General features: G+C 44.2%; 1 protein-coding gene across 1 annotated transcript in view; it reads left to right on the forward strand.

Moving 5' to 3' along the window:
- The first annotated feature begins 521 nt into the window (after positions 1-521).
- The window catches only part of LOC146839565 (uncharacterized), a 58,825-nt gene continuing 41,519 nt past the window's right edge, over positions 522-17,827 (forward strand). The window contains exon 1 of the mRNA XM_085650304.1: positions 522-699. Within this exon, the coding sequence (XP_085506430.1) occupies positions 522-699 (178 nt within the window). The remainder of the gene's footprint in view (positions 700-17,827) is intronic.

Consider the following 17,827-nt stretch of genomic DNA (forward strand, 5'->3'; position numbering starts at 1 on the left):
GATTATGCTTTCTCAATTCCTTTACTACTCACAGCAGCCAATGAGAAAAAAGTAATAACATTACACAGAACTACATTTCCCATGAGGCTTTGAACCATGCCTCCTTCATCAACCAATAACCTGAGAGATAATCATACAAAATATTGAGGCACCATTTTGGCTTCCTCTTTCTTTGTTGCTCCACAATCAAGATAAGTGCCTCATTATTTTGCTGATGCTTTATCTGTAATACTCTGTATTGTGAAGTATATATATTTTAATGGTTTATGGTATTATTGTTGAAATATGATTATTGCCGTGTTTTAATGTGCTTATAACACTCTCGTGCTGTATTCGGCAGACAAGGTTCTTTCACCCTCCATTAGTCCTATTGGCAAGGGCTATTGTGGTACCTGTGTGGCCCCCTCTGCCCCAGCTTTGCTCCCGACCGACGCCCGCTCTCTTGGGAAGGAGGGTCGTAAAAAACATTTGGCTTCTCTCGAGAGTTTTGGAGACATATATATACCTTATATACCTTTGCTATGTCAGACTGCGCAGTTTACGAGGAAGAGGTAGCTGCGTTTGACCTCCCTGAGGATGATGATTGCTATTACGAGGAATCTATGGAAGCCCTCATGGATAAGAGACTTGATTCTAAACTAGATAAAGTCCTCTTCTCCGCCCTTTTGCCTATCTCTCAACGCCCATTACAACTAGTGGGTAAAAACCCTGCCCCCTCTGGCACTCTGGCCCCCGCCCCCCTCCCTCGAGCCAGCAGGGCTTCCTTGGCCCCATGTTAAGGTTTACTCAAACTGCACACTGCTAAAGAGCAGGCCCAGGGTGACTCCGCCGCCCCCTCTTCCCTCTCCCCCCTACTTTTTCTATCCCTGGTCACACTACTGACGCTGACATGGACACTGACTCATCCCGGGAATCCAGACCCCGCAAGCGCGCCAAGAAGCGCAAACCTTCTCCCCGCACGTCCAACCTTCTCCCTTGATCCCTCAGACATTGTCCACCCCTGCTCCTCGGACTGGGCTCACACCCCTGCGGTGGCGGAAAATATGTAAACCCACTTGCGCAAGAGCTTCGATAAAGAAGTTCGAGCCCGCCTTAAATCTGAATGCCCCGACCTGATCTGGCTCACAAGGTGGCAGTTACCTCTGATATAGATTTATCTATGACCACTTTTTTGCAAAAATCTAAGAAGGATCCAAAAAAGGGCATAGATCGCGTCCGAGGGGCGCAAGTCCGTCCTTTTGCGCATCTATCCGCACCTTGTTGAGTTGGCCTCAGCCCCCTTTGGGCGCCATGTAGTTTAGTTCCAATAGTACCCTTTCATGCAGGACCTATGCTGTTTACGGATAACATATACCGTGAGTCTGGTGGCAGACTGCCTCCGTACACCCCCGCTGCATATGTTAGCCTAGGTTTTGCATTAGCTAGCTCGCAGCGCCACAAGAATCTCCTGTTATCAGAGAGATTAGTTTTTGGCAACCTCAGAACACAATAACCCCAGACTTGTGGAAACAGTATACTACTTCTCATCCAATCACTCGTGCATGCTTGTTTTGTTCTCAGAGAGATACATTGAAGAAAACAGTTGAGCATGTATACAATATGAATTTATTGTACCGTTGTTCTTCTCATATAACACAGTAGCAGAGATATAGGACCAGCAGTACATTGAATAAAAAGAAATAGTATTGTTCTACCATTTTGCAATAGTCATGAACACATACATTATTATAAAATGCATTTATAAAATAAAGTTCGTACTCCTAAGATGCCTGACTAGGTGTACCTAAGTGTACCTAGCATGTGAGTAGTCTAAGAGCCAAGAATCATGCTAGGATTTGGTCGAGCCCCTCTGAATAGTGAGAGTGTGGGACTTTGTCTTGGACTTGAGGTGGACACCCTGCAGGGATCGTCAGACCACTGTCAGCTGGAGCGATGGCATGCCGGAGCTGCAGCGTCTCTGTTTAGTGTGTCGGCCTTGAAGTCTCAGTTCCCTGCTGCTTACTGATAGCAAGAGGTGCGTCAATGGGAGAGGTGAAGTATACCCCCTGGAGAGTGTACTCATCAATTATTCATATGCGCCGAGGATGACGTCTTAGCAATATCGATTGGGAAAAACCCACCCTCTGCATGGAACTAGGTGAAAGGTTTAGTCCATAAAAGGCTGCAGTCCTTATAAGGCGTGATGTCCCTATAAGGCATTCTGTCCTTATTTTGAGTTATGTCCTTATAAGGCTTGTTTATATGAAATAACGGGAGATGATGTAGGGAAATTGTACGATGTTCCCTAGACCTATGTTAGGGTACCGATATGAAATATAACACTCACTCCACCTTATACTTAACAATAATAATACACATTTATAACAGTGTCAGTGCATAAAATTATCAAGCAGTCATTTAAAATGTTTCCAAAAACATTAAAATCATTTAAAAACAGTTTAAAAAAAGTTAGGAAAAATGTTCTTTGGTAAGGTTTGATATTATTGTAAAGTTCCGCAAATCAAATGTGTTCGATCACACAAGTTGAACTACTGCAAGCATACTTAGAAGGCCATGCTTCGTGAAAGAAAGTGTCAATTTGAAAAATGTATTTAGAAATATAAAGGGAAGGAAAAAGTTCCATATTCGTTCCCAGCACACGGTGAGGCAGATTTATATTAAATATCCTGGCTGGGAGAAATAACATTGTCGCTGCCTGCTACAGCAGGGGACAAACATTGCAATACCTCGCATAGCACGTCAAGTGTGCATAGATGTAATTCCTCTTCGCCAACAGCTGGTGTGTAGGCATCCAGTGCTGAATTCGATACCTGGAGCTGAAATTTAATTCAGTCGGGAAAGGCACCTGCGGTTCCACAAGGAAGGCATGCGTCAAGATGGGAATACGCTGGGGACAGAGTCGTGCATGGGACCACAAGGGCTCCAGCCTGGAGTCTAAGTCCACTGGCGTCTCCGTGTCAGGTGTCAGACAGATGTCCAACTCACATTCACCTCCACAGAACAGGCATCGGAAGACAGGTACGATGCAGTCCTCAAAGACTGGTCTGAAGGAGAAGAACCAAGAAGCACTTAGTTCTCATAGGCGAGGTGCACCGAGATGCTGTATCATGCGCTCATGGTAATGTATTTCCAGGAGAGCTTTCGCAATCTCGCTGGCGGATGGTCCGTCCATTGTGCAGCAGGTAGACGATAATCAGGATCCCAGCTACAGCGAGCATAATCAGAGGTAGACCCCCGAAAATGCTTCCAAACACGGAGTGTATGAAGTTAGGAATAACTACGAGTATTGTCTGGAAAGTGCTAAGGAATCCAGACCCTATGGTCTTAAATAGGTGTATAATGCCACTCGTATCAGAAATTTTAAAGATACGTCCCACCATTTCTACGAGATACATTGAAGAAAACAGTTGAGCATGTATACAATATGAATTTATTGTACCGTTGTTCTTCTCATATAACACAGTAGCAGAGATATAGGACCAGCAGTACATTGAATAAAAAGAAATAGTATTGTTCTACCATTTTGCAATAGTCATGAACACATACATTATTATAAAATGCATTTATAAAATAAAGTTCGTACTCCTAAGATGCCTGACTAGGTGTACCTAAGTGTACCTAGCATGTGAGTAGTCTAAGAGCCAAGAATCATGCTAGGATTTGGTCGAGCCCCTCTGAATAGTGAGAGTGTGGGACTTTGTCTTGGACTTGAGGTGGACACCCTGCAGGGATCGTCAGACCACTGTCAGCTGGAGCGATGGCATGCCGGAGCTGCAGCGTCTCTGTTTAGTGTGTCGGCCTTGAAGTCTCAGTTCCCTGCTGCTTACTGATAGCAAGAGGTGCGTCAATGGGAGAGGTGAAGTATACCCCCTGGAGAGTGTACTCATCAATTATTCATATGCGCCGAGGATGACGTCTTAGCAATATCGATTGGGAAAAACCCACCCTCTGCATGGAACTAGGTGAAAGGTTTAGTCCATAAAAGGCTGCAGTCCTTATAAGGCGTGATGTCCCTATAAGGCATTCTGTCCTTATTTTGAGTTATGTCCTTATAAGGCTTGTTTATATGAAATAACGGGAGATGATGTAGGGAAATTGTACGATGTTCCCTAGACCTATGTTAGGGTACCGATATGAAATATAACACCCACTCCACCTTATACTTAACAATAATAATACACATTTATAACAGTGTCAGTGCATAAAATTATCAAGCAGTCATTTAAAATGTTTCCAAAAACATTAAAATCATTTAAAAACAGTTTAAAAAAAGTTAGGAAAAATGTTCTTTGGTAAGGTTTGATATTATTGTAAAGTTCCGCAAATCAAATGTGTTCGATCACACAAGTTGAACTACTGCAAGCATACTTAGAAGGCCATGCTTCGTGAAAGAAAGTGTCAATTTGAAAAATGTATTTAGAAATATAAAGGGAAGGAAAAAGTTCCATATTCGTTCCCAGCACACGGTGAGGCAGATTTATATTAAATATCCTGGCTGGGAGAAATAACATTATCGCTGCCTGCTACAGCAGGGGACAAACATTGCAATACCTCGCATAGCACGTCAAGTGTGCATAGATGTAATTCCTCTTCGCCAACAGCTGGTGTGTAGGCATCCAGTGCTGAATTCGATACCTGGAGCTGAAATTTAATTCAGTCGGGAAAGGCACCTGCGGTTCCACAAGGAAGGCATGCGTCAAGATGGGAATACGCTGGGGACAGAGTCGTGCATGGGACCACAAGGGCTCCAGCCTGGAGTCTAAGTCCACTGGCGTCTCCGTGTCAGGTGTCAGACAGATGTCCAACTCACATTCACCTCCACAGAACAGGCATCGGAAGACAGGTACGATGCAGTCCTCAAAGACTGGTCTGAAGGAGAAGAACCAAGAAGCACTTAGTTCTCATAGGCGAGGTGCACCGAGATGCTGTATCATGCGCTCATGGTAATGTATTTCCAGGAGAGCTTTCGCAATCTCGCTGGCGGATGGTCCGTCCATTGTGCAGCAGGTAGACGATAATCAGGATCCCAGCTACAGCGAGCATAATCAGAGGTAGACCCCCGAAAATGCTTCCAAACACGGAGTGTATGAAGTTAGGAATAACTACGAGTATTGTCTGGAAAGTGCTAAGGAATCCAGACCCTATGGTCTTAAATAGGTGTATAATGCCACTCGTATCAGAAATTTTAAAGATACGTCCCACCATTTCTACGAAATGTAGGGGGCAGTTGGTGCGGATTAGCGCCTGTATCTCTGTCGAGGTCCTTGCAACTTGAAGTTCAAAGTTTCTCGAGCGGAGGTTAACAGCACGGTTTGTTGTGTAAAAGCATGGCTTTCATTCTGCTCAAGGCATCCAACTGTATCAACAAAACATTCAGTTAAGGCCATACTACTGCCTCCCGGACTGTATTTGTGGGAGGAAACACTACTTGCATACAGCAAGTAACTCTGGTGTTCACGGTGACCAGATATGCAATGCCGGGAAGCATGCCACAACAACCTTGATCGTTCAGCATCAAGTAACTCCCATACGAAAGTAACTCGAACACTGGCGTTATCACGGCAGCTGGTGTACTTTTCATGTGGCAAGACAGATTTTAAACTGAACCGTTAAAGGCTCCGTGCAAAACAATATCTTGGCACATGAGAGAACCGCTTAAAGCGTTCTTGCAGTTGATACCACTAAGAAACACTTCTCGATCCCCACGCCGGTATCGAAATGTATATGGTAAATCCCAGGATTTCTTAATGTATTGTTTACCCAGTCTTTCATATCTGCCCTGCCTGCCTTTGCTCAAGGCAATAGTGAAACTAAAATGTAGTGACCGCGAGAGTGATTTGGCCAGGGATTAGCCACTCAGTTGATGGTAATTCAGCTACTGTAAATGGTAGTCTGTCCAGTTTTTCAATTTGCAGCACTGTATATTTAGCTCCCCTATGTGCCATTTCTATCTGTGTATCAGTTAGATTGTATTCTGAAAACAGAGACGTACTGTTTATAACACGCCAAGGCACAAGGCCTGCACGCAAAGTTTGCAGCGTCCAGCTCAATAACATAATAGAACATAACTATGATTGGCCGTGTTGTAATATGGCTAAATCCTGTTCCAGTATGTCAATAGCAGAAGATACAATGTGCCCAATGAATATACTCTGGGGGTCAAAGTTGTTAACCCATTATCCACCAAAGCAAAAGCTTTTTCTAAGTTAATAAGGTCTATTTCCCGTATTCTCTCTGCGGCTTCTTGTTGGGAAATCTTCCAGATTTCATTATAGGCAGCATAACTGCCTGCATATAGGAAACGTTTTTGACGTTGTTTCCTAGGTCCCAGTAAAAAGGTCCCTAAGATCAATGTCTTGTGAAACGATAAGTGTTGTTTCACTTCTGCAAGTGTTGAGGTTTCTAGCCATTCTAGGCACAACTTCCCAACACTATAGGATGTCACTACCCTGTTCTCTAGATTATGGAATTCTCTGCCCTCTCACCTGCGCTCACAAAAATCCAAACAATGTTTCAGAAAAGCATTAAAGACCTGGCTCTTTTCTTCCAATTGAGATCCGCTTCCACCGCTCTCAATGTCTCTATAGCGCCAAGACGCCTCGGCATTCGTGCGCTCTATAAATATTTCAGTATTCAGTATTCAGTATTCTCTCTGTACATAACGTGGGTCTGGCCTATGCATATTGAGTCCCTCGGAGATGTGCAGGAACCTTCTATGACATGTGTTTGTGTCTAAGGGTCAAACCACCCACTCCTTCCAATTGGGGTCTGTTCTATTGTACTTTGGTATGTCATCAACTGTTGCCCCTTCCCTTGTAGAGGAATTCTGCAACCCATTTGATGGTGTAGGTCATTTAACCTTGGAGTGTTCAGGTCATTTATGTTAGCTATTCCAAGACAGGATGTCAGTTGCACAGTATCATTTAAAAAGATCATCTGCTGTGGAATGAGGCATGCTCTAAATAGCGCCTCTGTACCCTGGACTTTCCAGACCCTTGAACCCCAAATTGATTTTAAGTCAATTTCGTCCCTGTTCAGACAATTGGGTTAAAAAGGAAGCAGAGTAAATCTGTTTGGTGTTTGTCAACATAATTTTCAGTGCTGATGTTGGTGCAGCCTTATAGTAAAGTGAGGCTGGATCTGTTGTGTTAAATCCTGAAAAGTATGCAAATATCTGTGCAAACGTTTGCGAACTACTTTTTGGTGGTGTTGGTCCCACTGATTGTATTCAAATACATTCCTAGGCGAAATGGATTTATGCAGGAAATGATGACCATAATGTTGGTAACAGTACAATTTGTCATAATCTGAAGAACCCTCTAACATTACATTATTAGAAAATGCAGCAGTTTTCTCTAAATCAGATAACATATTAACTGTTTCAGTGTCCCAATCATCAGAAAATGTACTGGAGGTAATGAAATCACTAAATAAGATTTTAAATGCATGATTAATTTTTAAAAGCTGGGTCGGGCCGAATATGTTGAAATCAACCTTGTCCCATACTATACCATCCGGTATAGGAACAGCTGTGATGTTCACTGATGACAAGTCTCTTTGTTTACGATATGACAATGTGTGTGGCTACAGGAGGATGTTGACCTTTCGGGTTGTGGAATCTTGTTGAAGATAATGTCCAATAATAAGCATACTAAAAGTCAATACTAAACCTAGCCAGAATAGAAAAAACATTATCCCAGAAATTACCCAGAGTTCAATCCAAGGTGATACCAGGTATGTCTTTTGAAAAAGACAAGAAAGTTCTTTAATTCTTGCTTGAATGGTGTTTTCGCTGGCGTCGTTTCCGGCTCGCTTGGATCCAGAGAAAACGTATCAAAGTTAATGAAATAGCCAGAAGCAGTGTGATCAATTGTTGGAATTGCTTCGGGATTGGTTGAAATGTTATTCTCCTCTCGAAGAGGCATGTTGATGTAGACGTCTGCATTAGGTCTAATTGCAACTTGTGAATTATTCAGATCTTTATTTTGAATTTGACTTTCTGGTTCAAGTGGAACAAGTTCCATAGCATTGATGCTTAATCCTTCATTCCTTACAGGTGGCTCTTCAAAACGAGAGGAGTCTTTCTGTTTGAACTTCTTGGATTGCAGCTAGAGGAGGACGTCTGCTACAGTGGAGTCCACTGGGCCTACTGTTTAGTATCGGCCACATAGTGTGATTTGATTAAGTCGATTGAGACAAATCTTTTCTCCTTTCTTCCGGCAAGAGGCGGAGTTCTTGTTCCGTGTACTGCAAGGACTGGTACAGGTTTTCTGTAAGAAGGTCCAAATTCCTTTTTGTCCGCAATTTTCTCTCTGACCAGATCCCCAACTTTTAGGATCCAGACAGGTCTTGCCGTGACTACCTTGACTTCTTCAGTGGTGGTCTGCTTTAGATGGACATCGCTTTCTTTGGTCCTGTATTCATTTAGATCCTGTAAAACAGCCAAACGATCATGGATATCAAATGGTTTTTCATCTGCCACTGCGCCTTCACAACCAAGATCAGGTACCCACATTCGTATCCCAAAGAGGACTTCATATGGAGTGACTCCCCCAGAGAGCTTCTTGGCTGGTTATTTAATGCCCGCTGTACCCCATAAAGGTGTGTGACCCAACTACCGCCCTTGCCTAATACCCTAGCTGTTAAAGATTGTTTTAAAAGTCAAAAAATGTTCTCGCCACAGCCGAATTTCCCTCAGGATGGTACGGAGATGAGAACCGCAATGCTACGCCTATTCCTTCCATGGCCTCTTTGTAAGCCCGAGAGCTAAACGCGGGGCCGAGGTCAGAATGTAACGTGCTAACTGCGCATGTACCGATAAAGACTCGCAAATCTTTTATAACAGTTTGAGCGTCAGCAAAAAGATGAGGCCATACCCATGGGAATCTCGAGCATGAATCCACTGCAACCATGATATATCTATAAGCCCTGTCCGTTTGTAAGGGGCCGCAGTGGTCCAAGTACACACATGCGAGAGGTTTGTCTTACTTCAGTAATGGCGTCTGTGCTGGCAGATGTCGCATTTCAAGACATAGTCTTTAGTTTGCTTAGATAACCCAGGCCACCAATAGCGCTGTTTCAGTAAAGAAATTGTTTCTGTAACGCCTGTGTCCGCAGAGCCCAAACCCTCGTATGCAGCTAGAATTAAATCTTGCCTACGATCCATATTTGGTATTACTCTGTACCCCACTCCAGGAATCTGAGCATATGGAATGTTTTGTGCATCTAACTTGTCGGAGCATTTGAGTGGAGATGTTTTAGGTAGTTCTGTGCTGCCTTTGCGTGATGCAATGACAGCTACCATTATATCTCCGTCTATTCTCGTTCTTGAACAAGTCAGTGCAGCTAAGGAAGCTGTGCGAACAGCCCTCATTGCAACTTCATCAGCCAATGAATTCCCTTCAACATGCACGCCATCACGTTGATGAATCAGTGTATGGATCACGTGAGTCCTCGGTAGCTCGGCTTTCAACTCTGCTACCTGTTCCCATAGTATTTTGTGCTTAATTGTGCCACCTTTTGCGTTCTTAAACCCGTTTTGTTCCCAATGTTGTAAGTACTCATTGTATGACTGCACACAGTAAAAAGAATTACACACAATTAGTGTGGGGAATTCGCGATCCGTATTTACAAGTGCCAGTATCAGTGCTTTTAATTCTGCCAACTGAGCCGTGCAGTCTCTAGAGATTGCGTCTTTGTGCAGCTAGGATGGAACTTGCCATCATGCATGCTACCTTTAACGATTGCACATGCCGAAAAATATTGCTGCTGACTTCCTATGGCAGGTCGCTCAGATCCGTCAGTATAGATAATATATTCATACTTATCCAGATGCAAGATTTCATTTGGTAGAGGATATTCTTGTTCGTATTGCAGGAATGCTTGTGTTTTTAAACTTGGATCAAATCTGTATTCAACGTCTGTTGCAGTAAGAGAATTAGCCCATTGTATCCATCTTGGATGTAATGCTTTCACATTTGAGATGCTGGCCTTTGTAACAGCTTCTAAAGCTGGTACCAGAGTACGGCAATAATGCATTTTCCCTGAGCCAGTGCTCTTTCTCTTGCTACAGCAGTCTGAACTGCTGTCAGGATTTTTTCTGTTGAAGTGAAACGCATTTCTGCATTAATGTACCGGTGTGATTTGTAAGCGATTGGTACAGTTTCTCCCTCATTGAAGGTCAAATAAGTGTACCCGCATTGACCCGCAATTATTCGGATCACTAAGTGGCATACGTTTACGCGTGTTTGGAAGTAATCATGTCTTCCTGGAGTAAAGGAAGAATATTAGTATGTTCTTGTGTCCAATCTCTGGCTGAAAAGTCAGGTTTTATTAAGTCATAGAAAGGTTTTACCCTTTGTGCGTACTCTAAAATGTATGTCCTGCCGAAATTTAGGAATCCTAGAATTGACTGTAAATTTTTTAATGGTTTTTGAGGCTGGAGCAGAGCACACTTTTCTAAAAAGTTAGATGACAGACTTTTGCCTTCACTTGACAGCTCATGTCCCAAAAATAGGACATTGAGGTGGGCTATTTTTGATTTTTTAAAGTTACATTTGTAGCCCTCTGTGGTAAATCCCATAATAATGGTGCTTACCCTGGTCAAGTGCCTCTCTAAGTCGGCATCTGTCAGATAAATATCATCCACATAGGACAACGCTTCTTCATCAAATTCTTGAAATAACTCTGTTACTCTTGCTGAAAATACCCCTGGGCTGTTTTTATACCCATGGGCGAGTCTACAGAATTGTCGCTGGAACCCTAACGTTCTGAATGCCGTCAGATACCTGCTTCCAGGCGCTATATTTTGACAGAAAAATCCATTTGAGATATCAAGTGTGGCTTTGTATTTTTTGCGCACAATGTTATTCCTTAATGCGGCACTGTGTGCATTTTGGACAGCAAATGTCTTTGTGCATGAGTTTAAATGTCTATAATCTAAAACTAGACGATATGTATTGTTGGGTTTAGAGACGGGAAACAAAGAATTAATTGGAGAGGTACATTTTTCAATGACCCCCTGGTATTCAAGTTGATCTAGGATCTCCCTGACCTGTTTTTTAGCTTCTTGCTTTATTGGATATTGCCTCTGAGCAGTAGGTGAAACTTTTAACGGGATCACGGGGTAGGTTGAGTTCTCATCCCACCCAGCGTGATTTTTGTACATTGCTTGGGCTACTCCTGTGCATCTGTATGTTTAAGGTGAACGGGAACGTAGTTGGAAAATTCAAGAAAAATTATACTTTCTCACCTGGGGCACTCCATTACGAATGCAGGCGGCCAATCTTGTTCTGCTAACAGGATGTCATAACCAGATGATAAGTTCCTCCAAAAAAGACCTTTTACTTTCCTGGTCTTGTCCCCCTCCATCCGGAGTGTTATTTCATATAACGTATGTGTGATTCTCACCCTGGTGTCTGGTGTTTCCACCGTGATGTAATCATTCAACTCCGCTGTCACCAGAAATTCCTTCAGGTTCTGGCGAGCTATTGTTACTTCTGCCGCACTGTTTCGCATCGTCAGAGCCCATTCCCCGTTCGGAAGTTGTGTCCTCAGAATTCTGGGCATGTCTGATTTTCCGGCCAGCAACTTTCTTTTTTTTTTAAATTGAGGTTTTGGATTTTGCTTATCTTCTTTTTTAGAAGTAAAGTTTTGAGTGTGCTGCTTGTCTCTGGACTGTGTGTGCTCCTCTCTGACCATCCTTCTCTTTCAGAACTTTTCTTTGAGCCCTGAAAGGAACGAGAGGAACGTGTATCAGTATCCTGATACCGTTCAGGTTTCCTAATATTATCCCTATTCCTGAGGTTGTACCTCTTTTCAGAGTGCTCCTGTTGAGGAGATCTAACTCGGGACTGAGATCTCTTGTCTTTAGAATTTTCTTTATTATTAGCCCACTTCTTTTTCAAGAATTAGTTGTTTGCTTAAAAGCGTCCTTTTCAGGACTGCAATGTAGTTGAGGTTTTAAAGCTTTTCCCCCCAAACGATCCCTGCCTAACTCTGCATACGCAGTTTCAATCATTTAGGGTAGTTCATTCTCCTGTTCTAATGGAGTGAACTCCCTTAGGGGTTGGCGGATTGCCACTGATGCTGCTTCCCCTTTAATGTAAGCTAGTATTATGGCTGATACCTGGTCGTAGTTATTTAATAACTTCATCCCTAAGTTTCTGCTCCGTAGTCCTTTTGTATTTGTCTTAATACATCTGGTACTACTGCTAATGAAGGAATACCATGAGTTCTTGTATATATGGTAGCAAAGACTGTACAGCAAAACACACAAGATTATGGGTTTAATCCATCGTTATTTTGCTCACCACGCCACCCCAGTTCAAACATGGCCATATGCAAATCAGTCTTGACCCTGTGCCTCATGGGAACAGCGTTACAACAAACAAATGATGGACAGAATGCTGACAATGCATACATTCTCCCCCAGTCAAGAGATCTGGGTTAAATCCATCGTTCTTTTGCCCACTACACCACCCCAGTTTAGACATGGCCATATGCAAATCAGTCTTGACCCTGTGCCTCATGGGAACAGTCCAGCCCAAACTGCCAAGCTATGTCTTCCCTGGACCGGAATCAAGCATCCTAGGACCGGTTTCTGGCTATCAGCCGTCATCAGCCAGGATAGCTTGACTCCAGTGGCGTAGTGAGCACGGGTCCCACGTCTGGGAATACCCATCCCACTTAGGGCGAAAAGCGTTACAACAAACAAATGATGGACGGAATGCTGACAATGCATACATTCTCCCCCAGTCAAGAGATCTGGGTTAAATCCATCGTTCTTTTGCCCACTACACCACCCCAGTTTAGACATGGCCATATGCAAATCAGTCTTGACCCTGTGCCTCATGGGAACAGTCCAGCCCGAACTGCCAAGCTGTGTCTTCCCTGGACCGGAATCAAGCATCCTAGGACCGGTTTCTGGCTATCAGCCGTCATCAGCCAGGATAGCTTGACTCCAGTGGCGTAGTGAGCACGGTACCCACGTCTGGGCATACCCTTCCCACATAGGGCGAACAGCAAAACACACAAGATGATGGACGGAATGTTGCACATTTGCAAAACATTCACCCCCAGTCACAGATCTGGGTTTAATCCATCATTATATTGCTCACCACGCCACTCCAGTTCAGACATGGCCATATGCAAATCAGTCTTGACCCTGTGCCTCATGATTCCGGTCCAGGGAAGACATGGCTTGGCAGTTCGGGCTGGACTGTTCCCATGAAGAAAATGTTCTGATACTCATTTGGAATAAGAGTCATTGAAGACAATCGATATAAAGCTACTATCGATATAAAGTTGGGATTGATGAAGATTACCCAACACAAAAAATAAAAACAATTATGACTGAAATAAAGTTCACCATTGAAAATCAATTCACTAGTTGAACTGGATGAAGTTGAATACTCCCATCTATTGGGAAATTGGCAGTGCACCAAGGGGACGTTCCCCAGTGAGAGGAACGATATTTGTTGATTATTTACTACGCTTCTGCGATCAGAAAGCGATACCCTGTTGCACGCTGCGACCTTAACAGCTTCATTTTAGTTTACAAACTCAGGAGTGCGTGAACCACTATTTATTTATATTTCAATATAACCCTGTCCTGACTATCGCGCCATGACGGGGCCGGGGCCGCTGCTGAGTGACAGAAGAAGGGAGGAGAGTGGGCTGCCTCAGCATTTTTCAAAGTGCACGTCTTTTTGGCCAGCCAGATATGTGCACTTTGAAACCTCTAACCCAGATGTCTTAGGACAGCTGGGTTAGAGTAAGTGCACGGCTCAAGTGTCCTTGTGAGGGGCGAGTGAGGCCACTACGTCCAATCAGGGCACTGCTCTCACTGCATGAGAGCAGTGCCAGAATTGATTAAGACACTTCTCAAGGGCTCATGCTGCAGGAGGAAGGTGTGCAGCGAGGAAGGGATCGGACTAGGACATGTCGCAGGTAAGTGTTATTATTTTTACCCACCACCCATTTGCCCGCCTCACAACTCCCCATAGATGCCAGCCACCACTGTGATTGGAGCTTTTGACATGTCGGTTTATACAGAGATGTACCTCCGCAATAGGTGATTAAACCACTAAGCTCACCAACACAAACGTGTGACCTTCAGGTTGCAATGGTCTCAGGAAGAGGCATATTAAATCATTAGTCTACCTAATTAAGATCAGCAGCCCTTTATGACCTGCAGGGTAATACATGTTTTAAGGCATAGGCAAAGTGGGCTCTGGCCCAGGGCCCCAACCTTTAAGGGGGGCCCACAATAGAGCCATCTCAGTTCTGCAAAGAGTCTTGCTCTGATGACTTGAATAATTGTTAAACTGATTGTTGCAAATAGTGTTCTAATGTGGGTGATGTGTGAGAGTCTTTTACAGACATTTTGCAGAAATATGCTGTGTTTATATTTCATGTAACAGCCATCAAAAAAAGTTTCTTTTAGCTCAAAACAAGACCTCACATATGAGAAATGGGAGGGCATCACAGAGATTATTTGCAGTTATATTACTGAGCTGCTGCTGTTACAATACTGAAAACACACATCACTGTCCCGGATTATGAGATGTAAACACATTTAGAATGTGCGCCAGTGTGCATATGCACTGGCAGTGACGTGGTACAAGAAGGCTTGAAAGAGTTGAAACTGGATCCTAAACTCAAAGCTTTTCTGAACAGGGGCCCCCAAAATACTTTTGGCCCAGGGCCCCCAAAATCCTTAAGACGTCCCTGCCTTCAACACATTGAGGCCTCTTTTCAACTTGCGAAAAAGAGAGCGAACTTCCATCACAAACCCAAGACACCATCCATCCCAGACTCCCTTTCTACTATGGAAGCGCAGCCACCTGTAGGGGCCGATTACATGTGAGTGGGAGGGAAGCGTGCACTGCTGCTGGCTATGCTTAGTGTGAGTTCTGTGTAAAAGAACTGTGTGCATCCTCTGATGTACCTGGTCTGTGTGTGATTGCAGGTTCACTCGCTGCTACCTATATTCCACCATGTGTCTGTGACTGTTGCAGTCTTTCCTGTACTTGGCCGCTTGGAAGAGAGCCTTTTTGTTGCAGCCTGAGCTGTTTGTTCTAATAATTAGAACTTGTTTTTTCATGTAGCACTTCAACCATTTCTAAGCACTGTAAGTAACGGATGCTATTATTAATCACTTTACCGACCTCAGGAGGATGGAAGGCTGAATCTCTTGCTAGGTTTTGAATTAGTGACCTTCAGAGCACATCAAATGGCAGCAGTGAGCTCTCAACTCTCTGCCCGTTTGTCAAGGTCTAAGATGCCTTCACGCAGCTGCTTGATTGCCGCACTTTTTCTGTGCACATGAAGAGACTGGTTTGCGGCCTACCACTGTTGCAGTCATTGTGTCTGCATGAAGGAAATGGCACCGTGCAGTACTTGCTACGGCACATTATTATTACTAGCCAGAGAATTAGTAACCAAGGGCTTGGTGAATACTTGTTTTAACCTGTTACTAGTTGTCCTCCCTTTATAATCACCAGAGTGAAAACACAAACGTTACTGTACATACAAAGTAAACGCAAAGTAACTTTATTTCTTTTAATTTCTTTTTATTAGTTTCTTGATGTAATACAAACAATGCTGCCTCACAGGGCAGTATAAAACATAGCAACAGTAAAGAGTGGTGTTATGCGGATCATCTGTGATCTGAGTTACAACATATGCAATGTATAGGTGCTTCAACAGTGATACAATGGACATAATCATAGAATATAAAACAAAAACAGTAGCATAAATAGGCTATTCAAGTCACTCGCCATCATCGTGGGTTTGAATAACTAAGAAGTGTCTAAGCAGTCCCCAAATAGCTTTAGGCCTAGAGGTTACAGGCAGTTCTTCAGCATATAAGTCCAAATTTTCTCGGCAATACACCAGGTCCTTTATCCAGCCTGCAATTTTCGGGGAAAGTGTACTTTCCCATGTGAACATGATGCGACGTTTAGCAAACAGTAGGGCAACCCTCACAAAGCTGCCCAGGGTACCTTTCAATTGAGGGACATAACCAAGTAAGCACTCACGGGGTGTGCATGGTATTACAGTGCCCGACATAGTGTGGATGCATTCTACCACCTCCTCCCAGTATTTCAGCACCAATCTGTATTGCCAGGCAAGGTGGAGAAAATCGGCATTAGTTTGCCCACATAGTTTGCACTGGTCAGACTCCCTGAGACCCATTTTGTACAACTTGGCAGGGGTGTGATATATTTGATGGAGAAATTTAAAATGAATAAAGCGTAGATTGCCATTGGGTGTGAGGCGGCCCGTTAACCTGCATATTTGCTCCCATTCCTCCCTAGTGATCTGGGGGACCAATATATCATTCCATCGCCCAAGGCTTTTATCGGGCCCCCTGACTGTTTCTTCCTGTGCAGCTCTATATAATTTAGTAATCAATTTTTTCTTGGTTGGAGCCACTAGCAAAAGTTGCAGGGAAAGAAGTGTAGGGTGCTCAGCAGGAAAGTCAGGGTAATGGTCTCGTAGTGCACGTTTTAGGCGATAGCAGGAATATTGAAAAAGTAACGTGGGGTTTCGTATGTAGTCCAGATCGCACCCTGTAAGGTAGCCACCCTCCGGATATAGATCGCGCATATGAGTAATGCCAGCTTCTTTTAGAGATGTTATGGGTCCCACCTCCTGGGTAACGGACAAAGCTGCATGATGAGCTGGAGGTACTGCTTGTGCATACAATGCGAGTTTATGTGCACGTGTGCCAATCGCTTGCCACGCCGCAATGGGAACGTTTATGGTGTTGATTTTTGTTTTTGGCGTGTGTCTGCGAGTGTGTGTCAGTACGCTCGCAAGTGGAATAGGATGTGCATCCCCGTCCTCCACCGCGAAGTGTGGTATAAAGTCATGTGATCTGAACCAATAATAAGCGTAGTGAGCCTGTGCGCAGAGGTAGTACAAAACGCAAAGTAACTTTAGAGCTCTTGCACTCTGGGGCTGGCCTAGCACCCCCCATCCCATCACCCCTCTTGCCTCTTTCCTGGGAAAAGGAGGAAAAGTTGGCGAGTAGAGATGGAGGTTCCCATGTTCCCCAAGCCCTTACCTGCTCCCCGATGACATGCTGATCACTCCCGTTGGCAGGGCTCGACTTGGAACCCAAAGCAGCCCTGGCAATTTTCTCAGACCAGCCCCTGAGGAAGCACTTCCTGGCCCCGGGAGACTAGAGATGCTTGTTTGCTGCTTTTCTTACTGGGGGGGTGATATTGCACCACCCCCTAGTAACAAAACCGGCCCCCACCCTTCCAGCCTCCCGGGGAAAACCAGTGCTTAATTTAAGCCAGTGGTGTGCTGGTGCGCCAGCACTTAATCATCAATTCCGGCGCTTTTCACGAGTATCTGTTAATGACACATTCATTTACGGATCGATTAAGTGATTTGCCCAGAATTGCAGGATTTTGAGCCAACGCTGAGACTCGAACCTGGTTCCCTAGCTCCGAAGTCAACAGCTTTGGCCATTATGCCCCATCCTCTCCCAACTTTCATGGTTAATAGTTGGTTCTGTTTTAGGCAGTGCTAACAGGAGAAAAGGGCTGGTGCAAGCTGCCTCCTGACCAGAGCCCCGGCGCTTATTTTTTATTTATTTTTTTACAAAATCAACCATTGGGATACGCCTGATGTCCACTACGGCCAGTCTGGCCCTCCCTGTCGGACATCGATCGTCTGCCTCCCTCCAAGGCTGATGGACTCAAAGCAAGGCCTGGCCTTGCCATGAGCACACATCTCCCTGCTCCTCCCCACCTTCCGGTACATACCCTCATCTGGCTCTTTCACACCACCACCAAATGGAAGAAGAATG

Source organism: Triturus cristatus, chromosome 4_1, assembly GCF_964204655.1.
Source record: "Triturus cristatus chromosome 4_1, aTriCri1.1, whole genome shotgun sequence".
Lineage (NCBI taxonomy): Eukaryota > Metazoa > Chordata > Amphibia > Caudata > Salamandridae > Triturus > Triturus cristatus.